The sequence below is a fragment of the Diabrotica virgifera genome, chromosome 1, assembly GCF_917563875.1.
Source record: "Diabrotica virgifera virgifera chromosome 1, PGI_DIABVI_V3a".
Taxonomy (NCBI): domain Eukaryota; kingdom Metazoa; phylum Arthropoda; class Insecta; order Coleoptera; family Chrysomelidae; genus Diabrotica; species Diabrotica virgifera.
This window is the reverse complement of record NC_065443.1, coordinates 298,078,622-298,104,089: the sequence shown is the minus strand read 5'-3', so window position 1 is coordinate 298,104,089 and position 25,468 is coordinate 298,078,622. Positions and strand designations below refer to the sequence as shown.

The 25,468-nt window shown below is 32.4% G+C and overlaps 1 protein-coding gene across 2 annotated transcripts in view; it reads right to left on the bottom strand.

The window, feature by feature from the left end:
- Positions 1-25,468, bottom strand: part of LOC126879169 (zinc finger protein 729-like) — a 128,469-nt gene that overhangs the window by 88,433 nt on the left and 14,568 nt on the right. The window contains exon 2 of one of the 2 annotated variants that reach the window (XM_050642196.1): positions 15,331-23,557. The exons of the other annotated variant lie outside the window; for it this stretch is intronic. Within the exon in view, the coding sequence (XP_050498153.1) occupies positions 21,099-23,557 (2,459 nt within the window). The 3' untranslated portion in view covers positions 15,331-21,098. Of the gene's footprint in view, positions 1-15,330; positions 23,558-25,468 lie in introns of those variants that run through there. 2 annotated transcript variants of the gene reach the window in all.

Here is a 25,468-nt window from a genome sequence, read left to right as displayed (position 1 = left end):
GTTGAAGTAGATAATAGATCATTAAATTTTGTAATTAGTAGAAAGTAATTTTAGAATGGGAATTAACTATTTTTCTTTTGAAATCCATTAAGCACATTTAGAAAGATTAAAAATTGGTTTTGAGGAATACTGCGAATGAGAGTTGGTGGTGGAAGTTTGATTTGTGAATCTGGAAGGGATATTTAGAAAGTAGGGGAATGAATGACAAATAGAGATCAGAATGTTTTGAGCTGTCGAGAAGTGAAGTCCAGTAGTAGACGGTAGTGTACGGAGAGTGAGAAAGCCGGTGTAGTTCCGTGAGTGTGGAGTATCTATCGTGGAACGAGAGGTAGGCCAGGTTGAGAGTAAAAGAACCTCCTTGAGCCAAGAGTTCCCGGTAGCTGATTGCAGTTTCGAAAAAGGTAGAACACAGCATCACGACAGAAGCAGGAAACGAGAGCTATACGAGCTAGTTTCAAAGGAGAACATTACTGGAAGCCAGGACGAGGTTTTGATTGCAGCCAAGGATAGCAGGAAACGGGTCTTGTGTGAAGACATTCTCAGTTCACCAGAAAAAGGTCAGTCTCATTTGTTTGGACATGAATGTATGGGTTTTTCGTATTAAATACCACATTTAAAATTGAAAAAACATAATCAATAATATCAGAAAAGCTTCATCAGACTTAAATAGAATTGTTGCTAATAAATCATAATAGTTAAATGTTAATAAAAACTTTCAATTGGAAACCAAAAGGAAATAAGATTCCCATGTGTAAATGTTATGTTTAAGAATAATAAGATATAGCAAATATTAAGCAGTGATTGCCATTTAAATAAAATAAACAATATTTTGATTACAATTGTAACCCATATGTGTTATTATTTTACTCTTTTCTTTCCTATCCCGATTAGGAACCATTGAGAAATATTTAGAAGCCACGTAAGTAAGTAATTAATTTTATAAAAAGCCCTGAGATTGAAAACATATTGATATGTGATCTGGTAAATTAATTAGATTATTATTAATGCATTGATTAAATTAAATGACATATAAAAATATTATCTCATATCAATAATTAAGATCACATCAACTGTCGTCCAACGTGGAAAGCATTGTAAAGTATTTCTAGTGGCAAATTTGAAGGATAGAAAGAGTAAAGCCGGTATTTGAAAATTTATATGCCTGTGGTAAAAAGTGAGATACTTACATTTGATAACATAAAATTTTAGATCTCTTTAGGTACAAATTTTACATAACTGATTTAATATTTTATTTTTACGATATTTACATTTGATATATTTATTGACAATTTATAATATTTGGGTGAGAAAAAGTCGTCTTGGTAACATACTAGTAAAATTTCATATTTGGCGGGGACAGTACTTCTTGAAAACAAATGTCTGTGACAAGAAGCCAAAGCAAGGACAACAAAAAACAAAAAGAACATTCAGACCAAGAAGATATTTTAGACAAGACAATCATGGCATCAGAACAACAAGAATTATCAGGAATAGATAAACTATTACAACTGATGCAACTCCAGTCACAAAAAATGGATGAAGCAAAAAGGACAATGGATAAAAATCAGGAGGAAACAAAACTAGCAATGGATGAAGCAAAAAGGACAATGGATAAAAATCAAAATGAAACACAACAAAAAATGGATGAAACACAACAAAAAATGAAACAAGCAATAGAAGAGAACAACAAGAAAATGGAAGAACGCATAGGAAAGTATGAAAAGGAAGTAAAAGGATTTTTGACAATGATCAAGAACGATATGGGACAACAAGAGACAGAGATTAAAGAAATCAAAAGCAAAATAAAGGAGATAACGAATTGCCAGAAAAAAGAAATGGAAAGTTTGGAAAACAAGTTGCAAAACGCTATTCAAGCAGACATAGAAGAAGTGGAAAGAAAGATTGCGGAAATCAATACGCAACAGAATGTCGGAGAAAGAAGAGAAATGGTTATACATAGCACAGATGACGTGAAGATAAATAACATTGGTCAACAGAAAACTAATAGAAGAAGTTAACTTAACAAATTTAATTTACAAAATACCTAGGGTAAATTTAGTGGGCGCAAACAAACGGACATTGGCAACTATAAATGAAGGCATACGAGTAATGGTACGACTGGGTAAGAATATGTATGCACTACAATGTGTAATAATGCCAAACATGTCACATGACATGATAGTAGGAGTTGACGAATTGGCAGAAAAACATGTAGTGATAGATTTTAAAAATAATACGATGAAACTAACAGAAGAAGAAGAAAAAGAACAGGACAAGGAACATGAGAAACAAAATACGGACGAATCAGGTAAAGAACAAACAGTGGAAATGAATTTGGCAGCGAAGCAAGGACAAAGAAAAAAAAGGAGAAAAGGTCAGAAAAAGATAAAAGAAAATGAAACCTGTGGCTCCTCAAAAGAAGAGTTGAGCCCAGAAGAAGAAAATTTGAGAGTATCAGAAACAAAGGAAACCTGGGATTCCTCAAAAGAAGAGACGAGCTCAGGAGAAGAAGAAATAAAGCTAAAAAATGAAAGTGAAAAGAATATGTTTGAAACAGTAGTATTTGAAGAGGAGGTATATGCAAACGAGGATGCAGAATGCACGGTAAACATGTGTGAAGAATCTGAAAAAAAAAGACAGAAAATTGATATGTGGAGAAGGGAAAGAAAAAGAATTGCGGTTGATGTTAAGAAACTACGAAAATTTGATCAATGAGGAAAACAGAGTGGCTAAAAAGTACGAACATTCATTTGAGGTGAAAAACTTGGGAAATTTTCGATCAAAGACTTACCCGATTCCATACAAGTATCGACAAGAGGTGAAAGAAGAAATAAATAAAATGTTGGAAGATCAAATCATCGGAAGATGTGATTCACCGTATGTTAACCCGATTGTGATAGTAAAGAAAAGCAATGGAGAATTGAGATTATGTTTAGATGCCAGGAATATCAACCAGCACACTGTATCACAATATGAATCACCTCTAAACATCGAGGCCATTTTTGGAAGAATCACCGGGTCACACATATTTTCGAAAATTGACTTAAAACACAGTTTTTGGTTGATACCGTTAGCTGAAAAGTGTAGAAACTACACCGCTTTTTCTATTGATGGTATTGTCTACCGGTTTAAGGTAGTGCCATTTGGATTGCAGAGTGCTTGTGCTGCACTCGTCCGAGCTCTACATACCATTTTGAATCGCCATGAAGATTTCATAGTTCATTATATCGATGATTTATTAATTTTTTCACAAGATACTCAGAGTCATCTGGAACACATAGAAATAATTCTGAAAGAATTGGACACAGCGGGATTGAAATTAAACATTGAAAAATGTCAATTTTTTCAAAAAGAAGTCATTTATTTGGGTTTTCAATCGGACACCAAAACAGTAAGATTAGCCGAAGACAGAGTCAAGCTCATAGATGAATACCCAAGACCAACGAATTTGAAAACATTGAGAGGTTTTCTTGGCACGATTAATTATTTTAAAAAGCTGATTCCCGATTTGAGCCAAAAGGAAATCCCTCTGATAAAATTGCTTAAAAAAGGAATAAAATGGAATTGGAAAGAAGAACAGGAGGAAGCTTTCGAAACATTAAAACGAGAATTCGCAAAAGGAACGAAAATATACCACCCCATTTACAATTTACCTTTTATACTCCGAACTGATGCGTCCATACAAAAATTTGCAGGAGTTCTGTCTCAAATACAAAACGACCAAGAAGTGCCGATATGTTTTATATCTCGAGTGACTAAAACACATGAGAGAAAATATAGTGTTACAGAATTGGAGTTTGCCAGTGTACTATACTGCGTAAACAAATTGAGGTTTTACTTATTGGGAGCAAAATTCACAATCGAAACAGACCATGCAGCGTTAGTACATATCATGAAGAATAGATTAGTAAATAATAGAATACATAGAGGCATTCTATTATTACAGGAGTATGATTTTGAGTTCCGATATATAAAAGGAAAAGACAACATAATAGCCGACGCTCTAACACGGGATGAGGACACCGGAAAAAAGGAAACAATTACTCTACAGGTGGGACTAAATAGATTAATACAAGAAGAAGGGATATATTCGTTAAATGAGATAAGGACAAACCAGGAAGACCTAGAGGAAAGAGAGAAAAGAAGAGCGGAAGTAGAAAATAACATATATTTTAAGAGAATAGACGGAAAGGAACTATATTTAGTGACACAGACATTGGCCGAAAAGATCATAAAGAAATTACATGAGGACAATGGGCATATCGGTAGCAGAAAAGTTTGGCTCGTTTTTAGGGAAAATTACATCAGCCGACAGGATTACCGCATTGCAAAGGAAATTACCCAGAAGTGCGATGTATGTCAAAAATATAAGAGTCGGAATTTCAAAAACGAAAATGTTGCCAAAAATATTGAAGCCCGAAACAAACTAGACATTGTAGCAATAGATATGTTAAGCGATCTAATTATGACCACTAAAAGGAACAAACATATTCTGGTAATGGTGGATGTGTTTTCAAAATACGTAAAATTATATAGTTGCCGCACCACAAAGGGGGAAGAAATATTAAGAAAAATCGACAATTTTATAGCCATAGTAGGAACACCAAAAAAGATTCTACTGGACAATGCAACGTATTTCCGAAATGATCGTTTCAAGGGACAACTTCGAGAACGAGGAATAGAGACAAATTTTGTCAGCATCAGGCATCCACAGAGTAATCCGTCGGAACGATTCATACAGGAAGTGACGAAATTTCTTCGCATTGCAACAGATGGTCAACATCGCCACTGGGACAGGAAAATGGCGGAAATAGAAAGGTATCTAAATACAATTCCGAGCACAGTAACAAAAGAGACCCCAGAATACATCATGAAGGGTGTACTGCCGATAAGGCCATGGGAAGACCAAGAGCCAAAAGAATATCAACAGGTGATTGAAACCGTACAGAGAAGGTTACGGCGAAGCAACGAAAAATATATCCAAAGACAGGAACAAAATAGAAAAAGAAGACCAGTGACTTTCCAAAAGGGTGAAAAAGTACTCGTGAGGGCATTACGAGTATCAAATCTTCCTGGGGGCATTTGCGCAAAGTTGATGCCTGTTTTCGAAGGCCCGTACATCGTAAATAATGAAAATGGGATAAATAGTTATGAGTTGAGGCACAGGAACTCGGAAAAGATCCGAGGAATTTATAATATTCACGATGTATACAAATATCACGAATAAAAGACAGAATTACATGAAGTAGATAGTAAGTTAGGATATAAGACGTAGATTAAAGTAAGGAAATACACAGGGAGTTGGTTTTGCCTCGAGAAAATTTATTTAAAAATGCAGATAAATTTTATCGAATACAAGGCGGGGATTTGTTATATTTCTATGTGATATGAAAATTAAAATTTGATAATTATAAACAAAATTCAATTTAATATAAAATATTTTCAATTTTCTCAACCACGGGCATATAAATTTAGAACAACCTGTATACAACAAATTGTTATATTTAATTTTAAGAAGTGATTAAACGAAACTCGGGACAATGCGCTTAGAATGAACAAAGTGAATGGCGTGTACCATTATCGTTGTTCGCGGAAGGTTAGATCATTAGCCTATGCTAAATAAAACTCAAGTGAAATCGATAATAGGTCATTATCGTTGTTCGCGGAAGGTTCGATCATTAGCTTATGCTAAATAAGACTCAGTTGAAGTAGATAATAGATCATTAAATTTTGTAATTAGTAGAAAGTAATTTTAGAATGGGAATTAACTATTTTTCTTTTGAAATCCATTAAGCATATTTAGAAAGATTAAAAATTGGTTTTGAGGAATACTGCGAATGAGAGTTGGTGGTGGAAGTTTGATTTGTGAATCTGGAAGGGATATTTAGAAAGTAGGGGAATGAATGACAAATAGAGATCAGAATGTTTTGAGCTGTCAAGAAGTGAAGTCCAGTAGTAGACGGTAGTGTACGGAGAGTGAGAAAGCCGGTGTAGTTCCGTGAGTGTGGAGTATCTATCGTGGAACGAGAGGTAGGCCAGGTTGAGAGTAAAAGAACCTCCTTGAGCCAAGAGTTCCCGGTAGCTGATTGCAGTTTCGAAAAAGGTAGAACACAGCATCACGACAGAAGCAGGAAACGAGAGCTATACGAGCTAGTTTCAAAGGAGAACATTACTGGAAGCCAGGACGAGGTTTTGATTGCAGCCAAGGATAGCAGGAAACGGGTCTTGTGTGAAGACATTCTCAGTTCACCAGAAAAAGGTCAGTCTCATTTGTTTGGACATGAATGTATGGGTTTTTCGTATTAAATACCACATTTAAAATTGAAGAAACATAATCAATAATATCAGAAAAGCTTCATCAGACTTAAATAGAATTGTTGCTAATAAATCATAATAGTTAAATGTTAATAAAAACTTTCAATTGGAAACCAAAAGGAAATAAGATTCCCATGTGTAAATGTTATGTTTAAGAATAATAAGATATAGCAAATATTAAGCAGTGATTGCCATTTAAATAAAATAAACAATATTTTGATTACAATTGTAACCCATATGTGTTATTATTTTACTCTTTTCTTTCCTATCCCGATTAGGAACCATTGAGAAATATTTAGAAGCCACGTAAGTAAGTAATTAATTTTATAAAAAGCCCTGAGATTGAAAACATATTGATATGTGATCTGGTAAATTAAGTAGATTATTATTAATGCATTGATTAAATTAAATGACATATAAAAATATTATCTCATATCAATAATTAAGATCACATCAGTATTTTAAGGAAAAATGAGTATAAAATAAGAAATAGTATATATAAATATAGAAAAAAAAGTATATTTAACCCCTCATCCACCAGAATTTAAATGTATCGTTTTCCTTCTACAATACCCTCTACTATAGTATTATTTCTATATTTAAACAGTTAGACAGGTTTAAAATGAATAGTTTTTGAAAAGAATAAGATCAAATTATAGAGCACATTTTTAAATTTCCTTAAAAAGCTTCCTTTTTCTCCATGTAATTCGAAAGTGATAAGAGATACGTAAAAAAATACCTTACAAAAATGTAGGTTTTCTTTTAGATAACAATTTTATTTTTCTTTCATTACTGTATCTTATTATCATTTTCGAGTTACATGGAGAAAAATGAAGGTTTTTAAAAAAATTTAAAAATGTTCTCTATAATTTGATCTTTTTTTCTTTCAAAAACTATACATTTTAAACCCGTCAAACTTGTTGAACATAGCAATAATACTATAGTAAAAGGGATTGTAGAAGCAAAACGATGCGTTTAAATCTGGTGGATGAGAGGTTAAAATATACATACTTCGCATTTTACCTTAAAATAAATTAGTCATCCTTTTTTGTTGCACCATATCTCGCTTAGTTTGAATGTAATCGAAATTTAACATTGCGGTCGTTTTAAATGGCTTTTCAGGCAGTACTTACAAAAGATATTGATAGCATTATACCCTTAAAATCGACAATTTCTCTGTTATTAAGTTGAACACACCGATTTGAGCATGCACAAAAAAATGTCTTTTCACCTACCATATCTCTTTTTATGTTATCACTAAAAGACTTATGAAGGAACGAATCTCTTTGATTTTTCATAAGCTACAAAAATGTTTTATATACAGGGTGTCTGCGTAACTTGGAACCATATGGGAAACTTTTTTAATATCAATTTTACGAAAAAAAGTCATTCTTTATAAAGTGCTCTGCATAGTCTAAAACCTAAGATGCAATCATCAGATATCAAATTTTTTCAACAGTATACGAGATATGTCAAAAAATATGAATTTTGCTCAAGAGCAAACTACCTTTATATTTCAAACAACAGCCAATTTTAACAATTTTATTATGAAAATTTATTTGTAATTAAAAACCATATTCAAATATGCAATAACAGCCTTCTACTTGAAAAAAAAATTTCTGAAATTTTCCTAAGTTACCGATTCCGAACATCATTTTTATTTTTTAGACATGTAATAACTCTTTTATTAATAATTTTAGGAAAAAAGTTATTCTTCATAAAAATCTGTGCATGGTCTAAACCTCAAGATGCAACCATCAGTTATCCAAGTTTGTTAATTTTATACGAGGTGTGTCAAATAATATGAATTTAGAAAGAATTATTCCTTAATGTACTGAAATTAATTCTTCTTTATAAACTAAACTTAGACCATGCACAGATTTTTATAAAGTATAACTTTTTTTCCTAAAATCATTAATAAAAGAGTTATTACATGTCTAATAAATAAAAATGATGTTCGGAATCGGTAACTTAGGAAAATTTCAGAATTTTTTTTTTCAAGTAGAAGGCTGTTATTGCATATTTAAATATGGTTTTTAATTACGAATAACTTTTCATAATAACATTTTTTGATATTTTGAAATATAAAGGTAGTTTGCTCTTGAGCGAAATTCATATTTTTTGACATACCTCGTATACTGTTGACAAAATTTGATATATGATGATTGCATCTTTGGTTTTAGACTATGCAGAGCACTTTATAAAGAATGACTTTTTTTCGTAAAATTGATATTAAAAAAGTTTCCCATATGGTTCCAAGTTACGCAGACACCCTATAGTTTTTTCGTTAGATGTATAATTTTTAAGGTATTCGCAAAAAACCGTCCGAATAGGCGACATTTTTTAATAAAAATGGCAATTTTCAACCACGAATAACCCAAAAGGATTGAGTTTAAAAAAATTATAGAACAGTGCGCCCGCCACCTTTACGGTGCTGCCGACGCCACGGCCCAATAATCCCTAAATTTACAACTTCTGTCCTTTTTGAATGAATAGTGTTAATAAAATGCAATTTGTTTTCTAGAAATGAATGCCCACTTATAATATTCCATTGATGGATGTACGATGTATGTACTTAAATGTTATTCGATTTTAATTTTTAATTTTTGCCGCTCTCTCATAATTTGCCGCCCTAGGCAACTGCCTATATTGCCTAATGGATAAAACAGCCCTGAATACGTCCGTAGTTACCGTTATCTCACCTCCGGCCGCTCTGCGGCCGTATAACGGCGTAACATCCCTAGTCAACAAGCCTGTTTCACACAACACACAAAGTGACCATCTGTTTCATATAAAATCTTTTTCTATGGGCTATATATTCGTTGGCAAGGCCGGCGCCGTCCATAAGGGCGAAGAGGGGCGGTGCCCCCAAGCGCCGTAGTTACCCAAAAAAATTTTTGACAATACCAAAATTACCAGAAATTTATTTTATTACATATTTTTATTTTAACAATTTTCTTTCTCTCTTTAAGAAAAGACAAAGCCGAGCCCTTTTAGGCAAATTGTTTTTAACTTCTAAGCTTTAACTAAGCTAGTAAGAACGATCCAAAGAACCACCCCCACATCAGTGCCGTAACTACCATTAGGTCAACCGGGGCAGTGCCCCGGGACCCCCGGCCAGGAGGTCCCCCTTTGGTTGACCGTGCATTGATTGTAACGAGATCAAATAAACATTTTAAAGTACTTTCAGTCAAGTTCAACTTCGAGTTGTCCGATTGTAATAAGTATAGGTACACGGCATACGTATGCTAACAACTTCAATGATCGGTTTTAACCTGTTTCATCTGCACCATTATAAAAAATATTGTCTTAAAATCTCTCTATGAAGTAACCTCATTTTCTTTGCTCTCAAACCACAAAGCAGCTCCGTCTCTTAGATAGGTTCTTATAATTTATTTGCAGTCTTCATGCAAGTTCGTTGGAATTTGTTTAAGACTTAAGGGGGGGGGGGGTATGGTTTGAAATATTTAATTTTTTTATTATTTCAAATAAAAGTGCATACTTTCAAGAATACTCTCTGAAAATTTCAGATTGATCGGAGTAAAATTACCCGATATACAGAGTGTGGAATATCCCTACCTTTGACTCGCTTTGCCGCGGCTTCGCATCAGCACGCTTGAGCGTAGTGAGAAACGTTAAACAACTGTTCGCCTTCTCTTTTGTAGATTACTCCGCAATTCAAAAAACATATTCCAATGTTCATCACTTTACGATTTGGCAGACAAATAAGAAGATGAAGATGCAGTTGTCAAAACTTAAAAACGCATTTTTCTCAAAACTGATTTTTCAAATGCGGTGGACATTGTAACTGAAAAACTACTTGACCGATCTACCTGAAATTTTGCATAGATTTTCTTTAGACATTTCGTGAGGTAACAACGTCGAGATATTTTTCGTTTTGTGCTTATTTTTTGTTCAACAATATTAAATCTGTTGGTTTTCACAAAATTTTTATCAAAAATTTCGTATTTTTGACTTCTGAGTGATACCAAAAATTCAAAAATCATTAAAAATAAAAAAACTCGACGTTGTTACCTCGTGAAACTCATAAGCTAATTAAATCTTTTTGAATTTTTTGTTTCGTATGATCCAGTGATGAGTTCTGATGTCCACCGCAAAATCCATTTTTTTTTTTGAGCTGCCTGCCAAAATTTGTCACCAATGGCTTATTTTTCAATATTTTGGATTTAATTTTTTCCTAAATATTCTTCGAATTGTACTTAATATGTTTATTTAATTTAAAAATAAAAATTCTACCATAGCTTCGAAAAAAATTCACGAAAATGTGCTTGATATGTTGATTTCAAACCATACCCCCTCCTTAAATGAAAGGTACCGGATGTCGTTTTCTAATATCTCCGCCAAATTGGATTCTGCTTTCACTGGAGCTGTATACAATTATTTCCCGACGGTCTCCTCATTTTTGACATTTTCCTATATCCTTCAATTTTTTTTCCACTTTCTCCATATCGAATTTTAACGCATTCTCGAATTTTTGTTCCATTTTAAATTTCCTGTATCTTTTCAGCAATTTATTGGTTTACCTCTTCCTGCGTTTTCTCTAATTAAACCTTCATATCTTCATATTTTTCCAACTCCCAACGAACAGTATTGTTCGTTGGGAGGCACTGAAGTCCTCGTGTACCAAGCTGAAAGATGTTCCTCGAAAATGACTCTAAAACCCCTCAATCCAACACGCTGGGCTGGAAGATTTGATGCCATCAATGCATTGAAACACAGATTGTACGATGTTTTGAAGTGCCTTCCAAGTCTAATTCTGACAAGTAACAAAATAAATGAAAGAGACGAAGCAGCACAACTGAAAAATAAACTAGACTCATTCAAATTTGTTTTGTTACTAGTTGTGCAAAATAAAATCCTTGAAATCCTCAACATAGTCTCGAAAGCAGTGCAATCAGAATCTTTGCACCTTTTAACAGCTTAAAGTTTACTTGAAGGAGAGCATCTTAAAACTATCTGAAATGAGAGGACAATCTGAAACCTTCTTTGAAGAGGCTTCAAAATATGTGTCAACGTTATGGAATACCAGTAGGGTTCGCTCCAAAAAGAATGCAGAAGACGAAAAAACATTTCGATGAACTGAGCGAAGATGAAAGACTTCAAGATCACAAGCCATGCTTTAGAGTAGCTGTGTTTTACTCAATGATTGACACATTATGCCACCAGCTAGACACTCGCTTTTAAGGAATGAAAAAAGCGTTAGATACGTAGGTATAGTCTGGGCTGATTTATCGGAGAATAGGCCATTTTTGGGAAAAGTTATTTACCAGCAATTTTATTGCTGGAATCGAATCTTATGATTGTATGTATTAATAATATAGGTATGCAAAGTCCGCAGATAGTGTGCTACTTTTTTTATAAACAAAATGGCGCCCGAAAATCGTGTTTTTTTCAATTTTTGCTCTATAACTCCAAAGATTTTAGCTTTACACCAAAAACACCCAAATAAAAATTCACCGCAATTAAATTATGCATAGAGACGTGTTTTTCTCGATTCACTTCGACGAAAACTTTCCCCGGAAAAAGCGGGTTTTTCCAACAAAATCTTTAATTTTCAACTAAAATTTTAGATATATAATTGTTAATCAACAATTAAATAACTTGGTGATGTAAAAGCCCTTTTCGTATAGATTATAATTCCAGAAGCCGATGGAAATTGAATGAACAGTTTAGCAACAATTGAATTGTTAATTAAAAATTTACGGTCGCTATAATAACGACATTAGTTATGATGCATAAGAATAACTATGATTTTTTCATAAAAAGACAATATACCTATCTAATGTACTTTACAGAATTGAAATTGGACTATTTAAGCCGCCTCAGGAATATTTTAAAATTATAAACAATTTTTTGGCTTATAAACAAATAGAATATCTCGGGAAATATTAAACTAAATTAAATTGTGAAAACGGTATTCGAAAAACAGCGGCAGGGCGCTTCTTTTAAAAGAAAAAACGTTTAATTACAACGAGTAGTTCCTGAGATACAATCGGTGAAAGTTGACCGGACTTTACGGCAAAGATATAAACAATAGAATAGGATCATAATTTTCAAACCGTCACCTTTTTATTTTTGTCCTCTTTCTCCACACCGATTTTCATATCTTTAAAATACTCATAACATATATTATTATAATAAAAATTATCGAAAATACGTGTGAAAATTGCCAAAAATAGCAAAATTCCAATTAAAAATTAGGTTGGAGAAAATGTAACCCTCAAAATTCAAAATCGGTATACGTTAAAAAAATGCATTTTCTCGACTTCTCATGGAGCAATTTCCTTCATTCTTTTTTTGTTCCCAAGTAACTCGAGTAGAGCCATCGAACTAACGCATTATTAAATGTCAAACTTGCTTTTGTTTTGTTATAATAAATTAATTTATTTATTATAACACAACAATTTAATTTGTTTAAATAAATGTTGTTTAAATAATTATACAGCTTTCAAATGAGAATATTTATGTTTTTAACTTTAAAAGGTACAATTGTAGTAAGTTTATCTAAAAAAAGCCTACAACTGGAAAAAATATGTAGTTTTCTGTTTGTATAAATAAATTAATATATTATAACAAAACAAAAGCAAGTTTGACATTTAATAATGCGTTAGTTCGATGGCTCTACTCGAGTTATTAGGGAACAAAAAAAGAATGAAGGAAATTGCTCCATGGGAAGCCGAGAAAATGCATTTTTTTTCTCAGCTATTTCTATTATATCTATTATATCTCGGCAGAATTTTGCTATTTTTGGCAATTTTCACACGTATTATCGATAGTTTTTATTATAATAATATATGTTATGAGTATTTTAAAGATATGAAAATTGGTGTGGAGAAAGAGAACAAAAATAAAAAGGTGATGGTTTGAAAATTATGATCCTATTGTTTATATCTTTGCCGTAAATTCCGGTCAACTTTCACCGGTTGTATCTCAGGAACCACTCGTCGTAATTAAACGTTTTTTCTTTTAAAAGAAGCGTCCTGCCGCTGTTTTTCGAATACCGTTTTTACAATTTAATTTAGCTTAATATTTCCCGAAATATTCTATTTGTTTATAAGCCAAAAAATTGTTTATAATTTTAAAATATTCCTGAGGCCGCTTAAATAGTCTAATTTCAATTTTGTAAAGTACATTAGATAGGTATAGCGTCTTTTTATGAAAAAATCAGTTATTCTTATGCATCATAATTATTGTCGTTATTATAGCGATCGTAAAATTTTAATTAACAATTCAATTGTTGCTAAAATGTTCATTCAATTTCCATCGGCTTCTGGAATTATAATCTATACGAAAAGGGCTTTTACATTACCAAGTTATTTAATTAGTGATTAACAATTACTTATCTAAAATTTTAGTTGAAAATTAAAGATTTTGTTGGAAAACCCCGCTTTTTCAGGGGAAAGTTTTCGTCGAAGTGAATCGGGAAAAACACGTCTCTATGCAGAATTTAATTGGGTGTTTTTGGTGTAAAGTTAAAATCTTTGGAGTTCTGAGCAATGCGGCTTTGTTCATTTTGATACGCAGCTATAATCTTCACTAATTGTTCACAAACTTATCTCTTTTTTCCGTAAGCAGATCCCATAGATATAATAACACATATATTAGGCAAGGTACGAAAAATAGCGTAACGCGGAGCAGTTCATCGGTGGTCTATCTCTCTCCCTCCCGGCGCTTAGCTTTCTCTCTCTAGCATATGATGGCCGCTGCCGATGTACTTTGTGTCGTTCCATTTCTCCCACCTCTTGGTAGATACGCTCACACTTGTACGACAGATAAAGATAGCTAGACCACTGTACTTGTTATTGGCGTTACACCCCGATACATTGAGCGGCATATACCTAGCCTGGTCTATGGCAGATCCTCGAAGTGCTTGCATGTTTTATAGCCTTGTTATAGGCTGATATTTAACCGTTGTAGATTTCTTGGCATCGTTCAATTTTTGTGTTAATCTCCAGGAATAGACTAGTGAGACAGCGACAGGGATGCATAATTTCACCGCTGATATTTAATCTGTACTCAGAGCACATTTTTGAAGAGGCTCTAAAAGATATTGATGAAGGCATCTCAATAAATGGAGTCAAGCTCAGTAACCTGCGATATGCAGATGATACAATAGTGTTTTCCAATACCATATAAGGGCTGCAAAACTTAATGGATAAAATATCTGAAACCAGTAGAACATATGGACTAGACATAAACACCAGCAAAACCAAGCTAATGATCATCAGCAAGCAAAACATAACTGGAGTAAATCTGTATGTGAACCAAATGATAATTGAACGTGTCTCACAATACTCAAGAGATTAAATGTCGCATCGGAAAGGCAAAGAGTGCATTCTTGACTATGAGCTCTGTGTTCAAGAGCCATGACATCACTCTAAAAACAAAAATAAGGCTCCTTAAATGTTACGTGTACTCAGTGTTTCTATACGGAGTAGAAACGTGAACATTGAAGGCGGAAACTCTATCGAAACTTCAGGCTTTTGAGCTATGGTTGTACAGAAGGATCCTGAAGATACCATGGACAGACAAAGTCACCAATGAAGAAGTACTACGGAGGATGAACACAACCGCAGATTTAGTCAACATCGTGAAGGGTCGTAAGCTGCAGTACTTGGGGCATATAATGAGAAATCAAGGCAGATACGGGCTGCTCCAGTGCATTTTACAAGGTAAAATTGAAGGAAAAAGGGCTCCAGGACGAAGAAGAATATCCTGGCTTGCTAACCTGAGAGCATGGTATAGAAAGACATCAACACAACTACCTATTCCGTATAGCAACTAACAGAGTCATCATAGCCAGAATGATCGCCAACGTTCGGAACGGACAGGCACCCTAAGAAGAATAGAGTAGATGATTGCTTTCGTTGTTTAAACTATATAAACTGAACATTTTTGTTTCTATTCTCTATAGAAACAGAAATCTTAAGTACGGTGTCTATTATAATGTGCGAGCCCTAAGAACTATATATTGGGAAAAACTAAAATACATAATTCAGATAGTTGATAATTTATTTTTAAATGTATTTAATATAATAATACAAATTTAGTATTTTTAATATAACACAAAAAATACCTATACTTAGCCCATAGAAACAAAACCTGGTAGATCTATTCTTTTGAAATTTTTCAGGAGACCAAAAAAACATTAAGAATGTAAATTTCCCAAAAATATACAACAAAAAGAAGTATTTTATTGTTCATTAAACTATAAATATAGCAGGGTTTGATTCTACGTTAACATTTCAGTCAGTGGTATTTTGAAAAGGATTTAGAAGGTTTTGAGCCGAAACCTTATGCCTCTAGATTAATAGATACTAGAACTTTGAAACTGTAAAAAAGGGAAAATTTGAGTTAAATAAATTGCACAGATTCTTCTTTTTATGTGAATAAATTTAATTCAAAAAAAAATTTTTTGGACACCCCATATAAATAATTATGTTAATGTTCATATTACTGAATAGAGAATTGAATTACCTTTCAAATGAGCTATCACACGACCCCTATTCTCATTAAAAAAATAATAGATGACGTCATCACGCCCAGATGGGTGACGTCACGAGTATGATATATATGCCAAAAAGTCGCAATTTAAAATTGACCTGTTTCGGGATTTTTTTCCAAAATCGTTCATTCTCGAGAAAATGAATTTATTCCAACCTTTACGTGCTCACTGTATATGCAAACATGATACAAAATTGATCTATTTTTTTTTTGTAAATTTTAGTCATTTTCAGGGTCAGGGAGGGGGGGCAAATGCCCCTCCCCCTGACCCTATCCAATGACGCCCCTGATGAACTTGGAAAAAACAAAAGTAATGACGAATACACCGAACATAACAAAAATAACGTTGAATGACATAAAGTTAGAAACAGTAAGCGAATACATCTACCTGGGACAGATAATGAAAGTTAACAAATAAAATCAAACTGCCGAAATTACCAGAAGAATAAGGTTAGCGTGGGCAGGATTTGGAAAACTGAGTTGGATCTTGAAAAACACTAAAATAGAACAATATTTGAGAACCAGAGTTTACGATCAGTGTATCCTCTCTATACTTACGTTTACGTATGGTTACACACACGCGGACACTCACCAAGGCCAATATGGACAAAATAGTAAAGGCACAGAGAGCGATGGAAAGATCAATGCTCGGGTTGAGACTCATAGACAAAAAACAAATAAATGGATTAGAAGCAAAATCAAAGTAAAAGACGCAGGAGAACATGCTGCCAAATTAACTGTACTAATATCCGTCGACTGACGGTTTTCCTGAGGTTTTTTTCCAGTGTGAATTTTTAAATGGCAATTCAAGTTACCTATTTCTCTAAATTGCTTAGAACAAATTCCATACAACAGAACTGTAATTTATTCCAGACAAATTAATACATTTTTTTACAAACAAAACTGAGATGTTTCAACCAAATAATGTTTCAAATATGATGTGCAAAATAATTTTGATTTCGGTTCTGCTAAGGAGCTTGCTTTTTTGTCAGTAAAGTAGAAAAAACGTTAAATTTATCTATTATAATCATTATCGTCCAGTTATCCTCTAATTATTTTCACTGTACTAATATCTGTTGACTAATTGAGAATTATTAGTGCGATGTTACATGTTACGAAAACATCGTCAGGCTTCTGGAATGTCTTAGGTCTGGTTTCACCAACAACAAATAAATCAATGAATAGTTATTCGTCGAATAAAATTTATTAGACGTTTATATTTTTTTTTTTTTGTTTCAATATATTTTTGATAATTTAAAGTTAAACTGACGAATTTACTTTCTTATAGATATTTATAGCGAGTTTAACTTACCAACTTATTCGAAAAGTAAATATTTATTTGATAAATAAATAAAATAATTCTTATTTGACGTTAGGAAAATGGAGAAATGTCAGTTTATTGCTCGAATAACTTTATTCATAGAATCAACTACTATTTGTCGTTGGTGATATTGCTGGTGACGGCCATTAGACATAGGTATAGATATACCAAGGCTTTTTTCTTAAAAACCAGTTGGTTTAATTAAACCAAGGTTTCAAGCATATTGGTTTAAACCTGTCAACTCTGCTTATGACATTAGTTATATCAAGTATATCAAGTTATAATAGGTTATTGAGGTTTTCTCTTGTGTGTAATTTGAAATGTGTTTCTAAACTACATTTTTCGGCAAATTGCTTCAAACAAATTTCACTTATGAGGTTTTTATCAAGTGTGCACTTTCAAATGCCTTCTCAAGTTACGTATGTCTCTAAACTCCTTACAACAAACTTCACATTTATGATATTTTTCCCCGGTGTGCACTCCCATATGTATTCTCAAACGAGTTGCTGTAAAGACTGCTTAAAACAAATTTCACACTTATGAGGTTTTTACCCAGTGTGCACTCTCAAATCATAGGCGTCAATGCCACACCTCGTATGTGAATCTTGGGAGATTTTTCAATAAATGAAAAAACTCTTCATCTTTTTTATCTTTATCAAAATTAATATCATTTTGCCGAAATGTGTTAAAAAGTGCTATACTCTCATTAAATTTAGAAGCAATATTAAGTAGATTATATTAGTATTATGTTTTAATTATAAATAAAAAAATACGAGGTATGGTTTCTTTGTTATTACGGTATACGGAGATACGTGGTACTAACTACGTGGTATGTTCCCTAATTCGCGCACCGAATGAGAAATCTGACAAACCATACCTTGTATCTACCGATATGGTGCCGAAACTGCCGATCATACGAGGTTTGGATTGTCATCAATTGTAACTGAAGCGTTTTTTCAACAGGTAATACATATAAAAGCAAATTCTAACTATTTCCTGCGTAGGATCTGGCGGCCATTTTAGGTCTGAATCCCGCATATGGAAAAAAGTTGATTAATTAGCAAGCTGAAAATTTGTTAATAGCTTAAGGGTGTCTAGTCGGACAAACTTTGATATATGGGAACACTGGAACAGGGGAAGTTTTAATCGTGGAACAGGTTAAAAATTTGGAACGGTCGTACCACGAAAACGGTTAATTTGTTACCCTTTCTTTAAACTCTCATGCAAAAATCAGACTGCTATTTATCACCTGTCATAATTCCTGTCATTTGACATCTTCTACGTGTTCTATTCATTAGAATGCCCATTTGGTGATAAATAGCAGTCTGATTTTTGCATGAGAGTTTAATCACGATTCAGAGAGTTTAAGTCTGTTCTCTCGGACAAAATACATGTGCCGTTTTCGTGGTCTGACTGTTCCAAATTTTTAACCTGTTCCACAATTAAAACTTCCTCTGTTCCAGTGTTCCCATATATCAAAGTTTGTACGACTAGACACCCTTAAGCTATTAACAAATTTTCAGCTTGCTATTAATCAACTTTTTTTTCATACGCCGGATCAAGACCTATTTTTATTTATAAACAATTTAGTGTCAAAAAACGGCCTCTTTTTTTCAAATTAATGGAAAACAGTACGACTTAAGGTTTTCTTAGAACAAACATCTTCGAGAGAATGGAAAAATCTTTAAAATGGCGCATTACAAAGTTTAATAAACTCATTTATTGTTAATATAATCGCGAAAAAAAGGCCGAAATTAAAAAAATATCATTTCGCAATAACTGTTATAAAAATTAGTGTACAGCGTTGAAATTTTTGTCAAATTAGGGTTCTTTGGTGCTTAATAGGTAACAAAAATTTCAAAGCAATTCATTAAATTAATTAAATTTTATTCAAATTGTTTATCCCAGAGAGTATTTTTTTTGCAATAACATACAAGTCAAAAAAGAATCATGTTAGAACCATTCCACAGATGTTAAATTAAAGACCTTGAGCTATATTTTCAAATTGGTTTAAAAAAAGTAAATAAAAAATACAATTATTAGTAATAAATAATTATGCAAAAGTATCGTCAAGCTTTCCTTATAAACTTTTTATTTATTTATACATATGTGATAAATTAAAATATCTTTATTACAATGTTTTATCAATTATTATACAGGGTGTCCCGGAAAATAGTGCGTTCCTTTAAGGTATGGATAGAATACACAATTTAGAACAAAAAAGTCCTATACCATTTTTTTGTAAAGTTTACCGTTTCCAAAAAAAAAGATTACATTGGTTTCCATATATCTGAATTTTAATCTTCAGAAAATTAAATAATCTCAATCTCTATACTATAATCTCTAACTCGTTTGTGTCTTACAGTATTCAAAAAGATCCAACCTAATACTTACTATTTTTGTATACTATAATTTTTTTAAGGCCCGGTCTTTTCACCTCCGAATAAAAGTTATTCGGAGGTTTATTTGACAGATTTACATGTAATCTGCCGGATAAACTTCCTAATAAATATTTATTCGGAGGTGAAAAGACCGGGCCTAAATGTAGTTGAAATATGGCATAATTTTAAACGAATTATACTTACATATTTTAACTGAACCACCACTTTTGGGAACACATGAATTCATAGAGTATCATGCACTCATACGACGAGAAATTCCAGCAAAACATTATGAAAGAAATTATAGTAGGTAGTATGCCTCTCCGTTTATTGATCTGCCATAAATAATCAACATAATATCATAATATTAAATAAATAAAATAAATTTCGACCAAGAGTCAGGATTCTGTTAACCGAGATACGATAGTATCAAGCGGCGCCGCTAGGAGGAGCTTCTCCAACAATGCGTCTCAGAATACCTTAAGAACACTTGGTCATTTTGTACTCTAAACCGAGTAAAGCATGAAAAAGAAAAAGAAAAGAAATCATAATATTACTCATGAACACACGATTCAAAAACATTTTCGGTGTTGACACTAAACAGGATTCTTCCAAATTATCTGTTTACTAAACATGGGACTATTTACGTTTAGATTTTTGTACTTCACAGATTTGAATTTGCATTCCAAAATGTTTTATAGTTTTTTGGTCAAACGGTTGAATTTAGAAAAAAATGTTATAAGAGTTTTTTGTTCTACATGGTGCTTTCTACCTATATCTTTAAGGAACGCACTATTTTCCGGGACACCCTGTATAAATAACATTACATATTTGGTAGTTGTGCACCTTAAACAGTAACAAAATAGATTTTTTTGAAAAAATTTATTCAAAAAGTTTATAAGGAAAGACTGACGATACTTTTGCATAGGTAATTATTTATTACTAATAAATTCATTCTTTATTTACTTTTTTAAACCAATTTGAAAATATAGCTCATGCTCTTTCATTTAACACCCGTGGAATGGTTCTAACATAATTTTTTTCTGACATGTTATTGCAAAAAAAACTGCTCTCTGAGATAAACAATTTGAATAAAATTCCAACAATTGAATGAATCGCTTTGAAATTTTTGTCACATATTAAGTACCAAAGAACCTTCATTTGACAAAAATTTCAAAGCTGTACACTAGTTCTTACAATATTAATTGCGAAATTAATTTTTATTGCAATTTCGACCTTTTTTCGCAATTATTTAACAATAAATGAGTATAGCAAACTTTGAAATACGTCATTTTAACGCTTTTTCCATGCCCTCGATAATGTTTATACAAAAAAACCATAAGTTTCAGTGTTATCCGTTGATTAGAAAAAAAAAAGAAAACACGCCGTTTGACAATAAATTGATTATAAAAAAAATGACCGCCAGATCCAACCCAGGAAATAGTTAAAATTTGTTCTTATAGGTATTACCTGTCGAAAAAACTCTTCAGTACCCTGGCTGTTGAAGTGTCACGAACAGGGTATATTTTGGTCTTATTACCCTGGCCTACAATAGGTTATTGCAGGTTTTCTCTTGTGTGTAATTTGAAATGTGTTTTTAAACTACCTTTTTCGGTAAATTGCTTCAAACAAATTTCACACTTGTATGGTTCTTCTCCAGTGTGTACTTTCGAATGTTGTTTCAAATTACTTAATGTAGTAAACGGCTTAAGACAAATTTCACACTCATGAGGTTTTTCCCCAGTGTGCACTCTCAAATGTTTGTTCAAATCACCTGCCCGAGAAAACTGCTTAAAACAGATTTCACACTTGTAAGGTTTTTCCCCAGTGTGCAATCTCAAATGTGTTTTTAAACTACCTTTTTCGGTAAATTGCTTCAAACAAATTTCACACTTATGTGGTTTTTCTCCCGTGTGCACTCTCAAATGCTTTCTCAAGTTACGTATATCTTTAAACTCCTTACAACAAACTTCACACTTATGATGTTTTTCCCCGGTGTGCACTGCCATATGTCTTTTCAAACGAGTTGCTGTAAAAAACGGCTTAAAACAAATTTCACACTTATGAGGATTTTCTCCAGTGTGCACTGTCATATGTGTTTTCAAACTACTTGCTTGATTAAATTCCTTAAAACAAATTTCACACTTGTGAGGTTTCTCCCCAGTGTGCAATCTCAAATGGTTTTTTAAACTACTGTTTTCAGTAAATTGTTTCAAACAAATTTCACACTTATGTGGTTTTTCTCCCGTGTGCACTCTCAAATGCCTTCTTAAGTTACTTATGTCTCCAAACTGCTTACAACAAACTTCACACTTATGAGGTTTTTCCCCGGTGTGCACTCCCATATGTATTTTCAAACGAGTTGCTGTAAAAAACGGCTTAAGACAAATTTCACACTCATGAGGTTTTTCCCCACTGTGCACTCTCATATGTGTTTTCAAATCACATTTAACTGTGAACTGCTTTAAACAAATTTCACACTTGTAAGGTTTTTCCCCAGTGTGCAATCTCAAATGATTTTTTAAATGGCTATTTTCAATAAATCTTTTTAAACAAATATCACACTTGTAACGTTTTTCCCCTGTATGCACTCTCAAATGTCTTCTCAAATTGCTTGGATGACTTAACTGCTTAAAACAAATTTTGCACTTATAAGGTTTTTCCCCAGTGTGAATTTTTAAGTGGCAATTCAAGTCACCTATTCGTCTAAACTGCTTAAAACAAATTTCACACTTGTGAGGTTTTTCCCCAGTGTGCACTCTCATATGTACATTCAAAACACTTGCTCGCATAAATTGCTTAAAGCAAATTTCACACTTATGAGGTTTTTTTCCAGTGTGTACCAGCAAATGTTGTTTCAAGCAACTTACTGTAGTAAACTGGTTAAAACAAATTTTACACTTATGGGGTTTCTTAACTTCAGGAGGTTTTTCTAAGTTTTTCTCAATTTCACACTTTTGAGGGTTTTCTCTAGAGTGTACTCTCGAATGTATTGACAAATTACTTGCTGTAATAAACTGCTTAAAACAAATTTCACACTTATATGGTTTTTCTCCGGCGTGCCTCACCAAATGCTTTTTCAAATAACCTCGTTCTCTAAACTGTTTAAAACAAATTTTACACTTGTAAGGCGTTTCTCCAGTGTGCACTCTCAAATGTACTTTAAAATTATTTGCTGCAGTGAACTGCTTAAAACAAATTTCACACTTGTGAGGTTTTTCCCCATTGTGCACTCTTAAATGTATTGTCAATTCACTTGCTCTAATAAACTGCTTAAAGCAAATTTCACACTTATGAGGTTTTACCCCAGTGTGCAAGACTAAATGCCTTTTCAAATCACTTGCATGCATAAACTCCTTAAAACAAATTTCACACTTATGAGATCTTTTCCCAGTGTGCGCTATCGAATGCCTTTTCAATTCACTTGCTTGAATAAATTGCTTGAAACAAATTTCACACCTATGAGGTTTTTCTCCATTATGACTTTTCAAATGGTATTTGAAGCTACCTATAAATCTAAACTGCTTAGAACAAATTTCACACTTGTGAGGTTTTTCCCCAGTGTGCACTCTCAAATGTATTTTCAACTTACTTTCTATACTAAACTGCTTAAAACAAATTTCACACTTATGAGGTTTCTCGTGCACTCTCAAATGGTTTTTCAAATTGCTCGAGTCAATAAATTGCTTAAAACACATTTCACATTTGTAAGGTTTTACCTCACTGTGCACTCTCATATGTATTTTCAACTGTCTTTCTCTTATAAACTTTTTAAGACAAATTTCACACTTATGAGGTTTTTCTCCAGTGTGAACTATCATGTGCTCAGTTAAATGACCTTTTCGAGTAAACTTTTTGAAACAAACTTCACATTTATGATGCCTTTTTCCGGTTACAACTTTTCTATTTGTATTTAATGTTTTTCCTTCAGCATGTGGATTCATAGAATTTCCTTCGTGTAATGAATGCTCAGTTATTGCCTCCAAAATTTCCACTTTGTCCTCATGGAGATCATCTAAAAATCACACTGACTATAATATAAATATTTGACTCCAAAGAAAAATGAATGTAAACATAAAGAAATGTAATGATCACATTATGCGTTAATAAAATGCAAGGTTATTCAGACAAATAATCCCCGGACAAATAATCCCCGGACAAATAATCCCCGGACAAATAATCCCCAGACAAATAATCCCCACAAATTTTTTTTGGACAAAATATCCACACAAAAAAAGACCTTAGATTTATGAACTCTTTCACAAAATTTCTTTTCTCTCTCTAACTTATTTATTTATTTATTTTATTTATTTAAGAAACAAACAGGCAAAGCCTAATTACATGTTTCTATACATTATTACAACGATTATATTGAAATCAAATAACAAAAAAAAAAAGAAAAAACGTAAAGAACTTAAATATTATAAGGTGTAAACGTATACATATAAAAAAAAACAAAAAAAAACGTTTAATAATAAAAAAAAAAGAAAAAAAAGTGCATTTATATCAAGAACAGAAATAACCTGCGTATACCTATTCGTGCATAGGGAGCTCACCAAGACAGCAAGTATTTACCCACATGTTTGGTTGGTTTTTGATGTTTTGTTTTTGGAAGTATATATAGATGTTAACACAAACTTAAAATAAAATATTTAACATAAGTATGTGATAATATTAAGAGTGAGGTACTAATGTGACAACATTTAATCATTAGTGTATATCCCCTTGATTTCACGCTTAAATTTTGGTAGAGTTGTGTCAAATATATTTACAGAAAAAAAGAAGTAATTGTGTATATGACATAGTCGAGTTATCGGTCTATCATCATTTACCAAAAAAGTCTGTTGACGAGGGCGTATACTACGTGGTTTTACATAAAGGTTTATTTGAGACAAGATAGGAGCTATCGATTAAATAGTTCAATATTTTAAAAAGAAACGTAATGGCAAAAACTCTTCTTCTATACTCAAGTTTTATTATACCAAATTCTTTTCTGATAGGATCATATGAAGCATATTCGGGATTGGTTCTATGTTTTTTAAAGTACAAATATTTTAAAAATTTGTTTTGGACTACTTCTATAGAACGGTTTAAATTTAGCTGTGTAGGATTCCATATTACATTAGCAAATTCAAGTTTACTACGCACTAGAGAAAAATATAAATATTGTATTATTTCAGTGTTTGTAAATGCATATGTTGTCCTCTTTAAAAAACCTAGTAACTGGTGCGATTTTTTAGCAATATTATTTATGTGCTGATTAAATTTCAAATCATTTTGAAAACAAATGCCGAGGTCACATACAGAAGTCACTCTTTCTAACTGTGAATTTTGCATAAATATATATATATATATATATATATATATATATATATATATATATATATATATATATATATATATATATATATATATATATATAATGATAAGGGTTTTTATTTGTGTTAAATGTTAATACTTTACATTTTGATAAGTTAAATAACAACTTATTCCGTAAGGACCACTCACAAATATTATCTATATCATTTTGAAGCTCTAAGTAATCATTTATGTTTTCAATTTTACGAAATAGTTTGAAGTCGTCTGCGTATAACAAGCAATCGGATGTTACTTGTGAAGGTAAATCGTTTATAAATATTGAAAAAAGGAGTGGTCTCAAATTAGATCCCTGAGGAACTCCTGATCCACTTAAAAATATGTGTGACAATTCACTTTTATATGATACTACCTGAGTTCGTAATCTTAGATACGAGATAAAGAAATTTAATAAATGTTCGCTAATTCCATAGTACTTTAGTTTACATAACAAACTGTCGTGACTTACTTTATCAAAAGCTTTTGCAAAGTCTGTATATATACAATCTGTTTAAAACTGTTGTACAACTTATCATGTAAAATGAATTCAAAAATTTTCGCTATACAATTT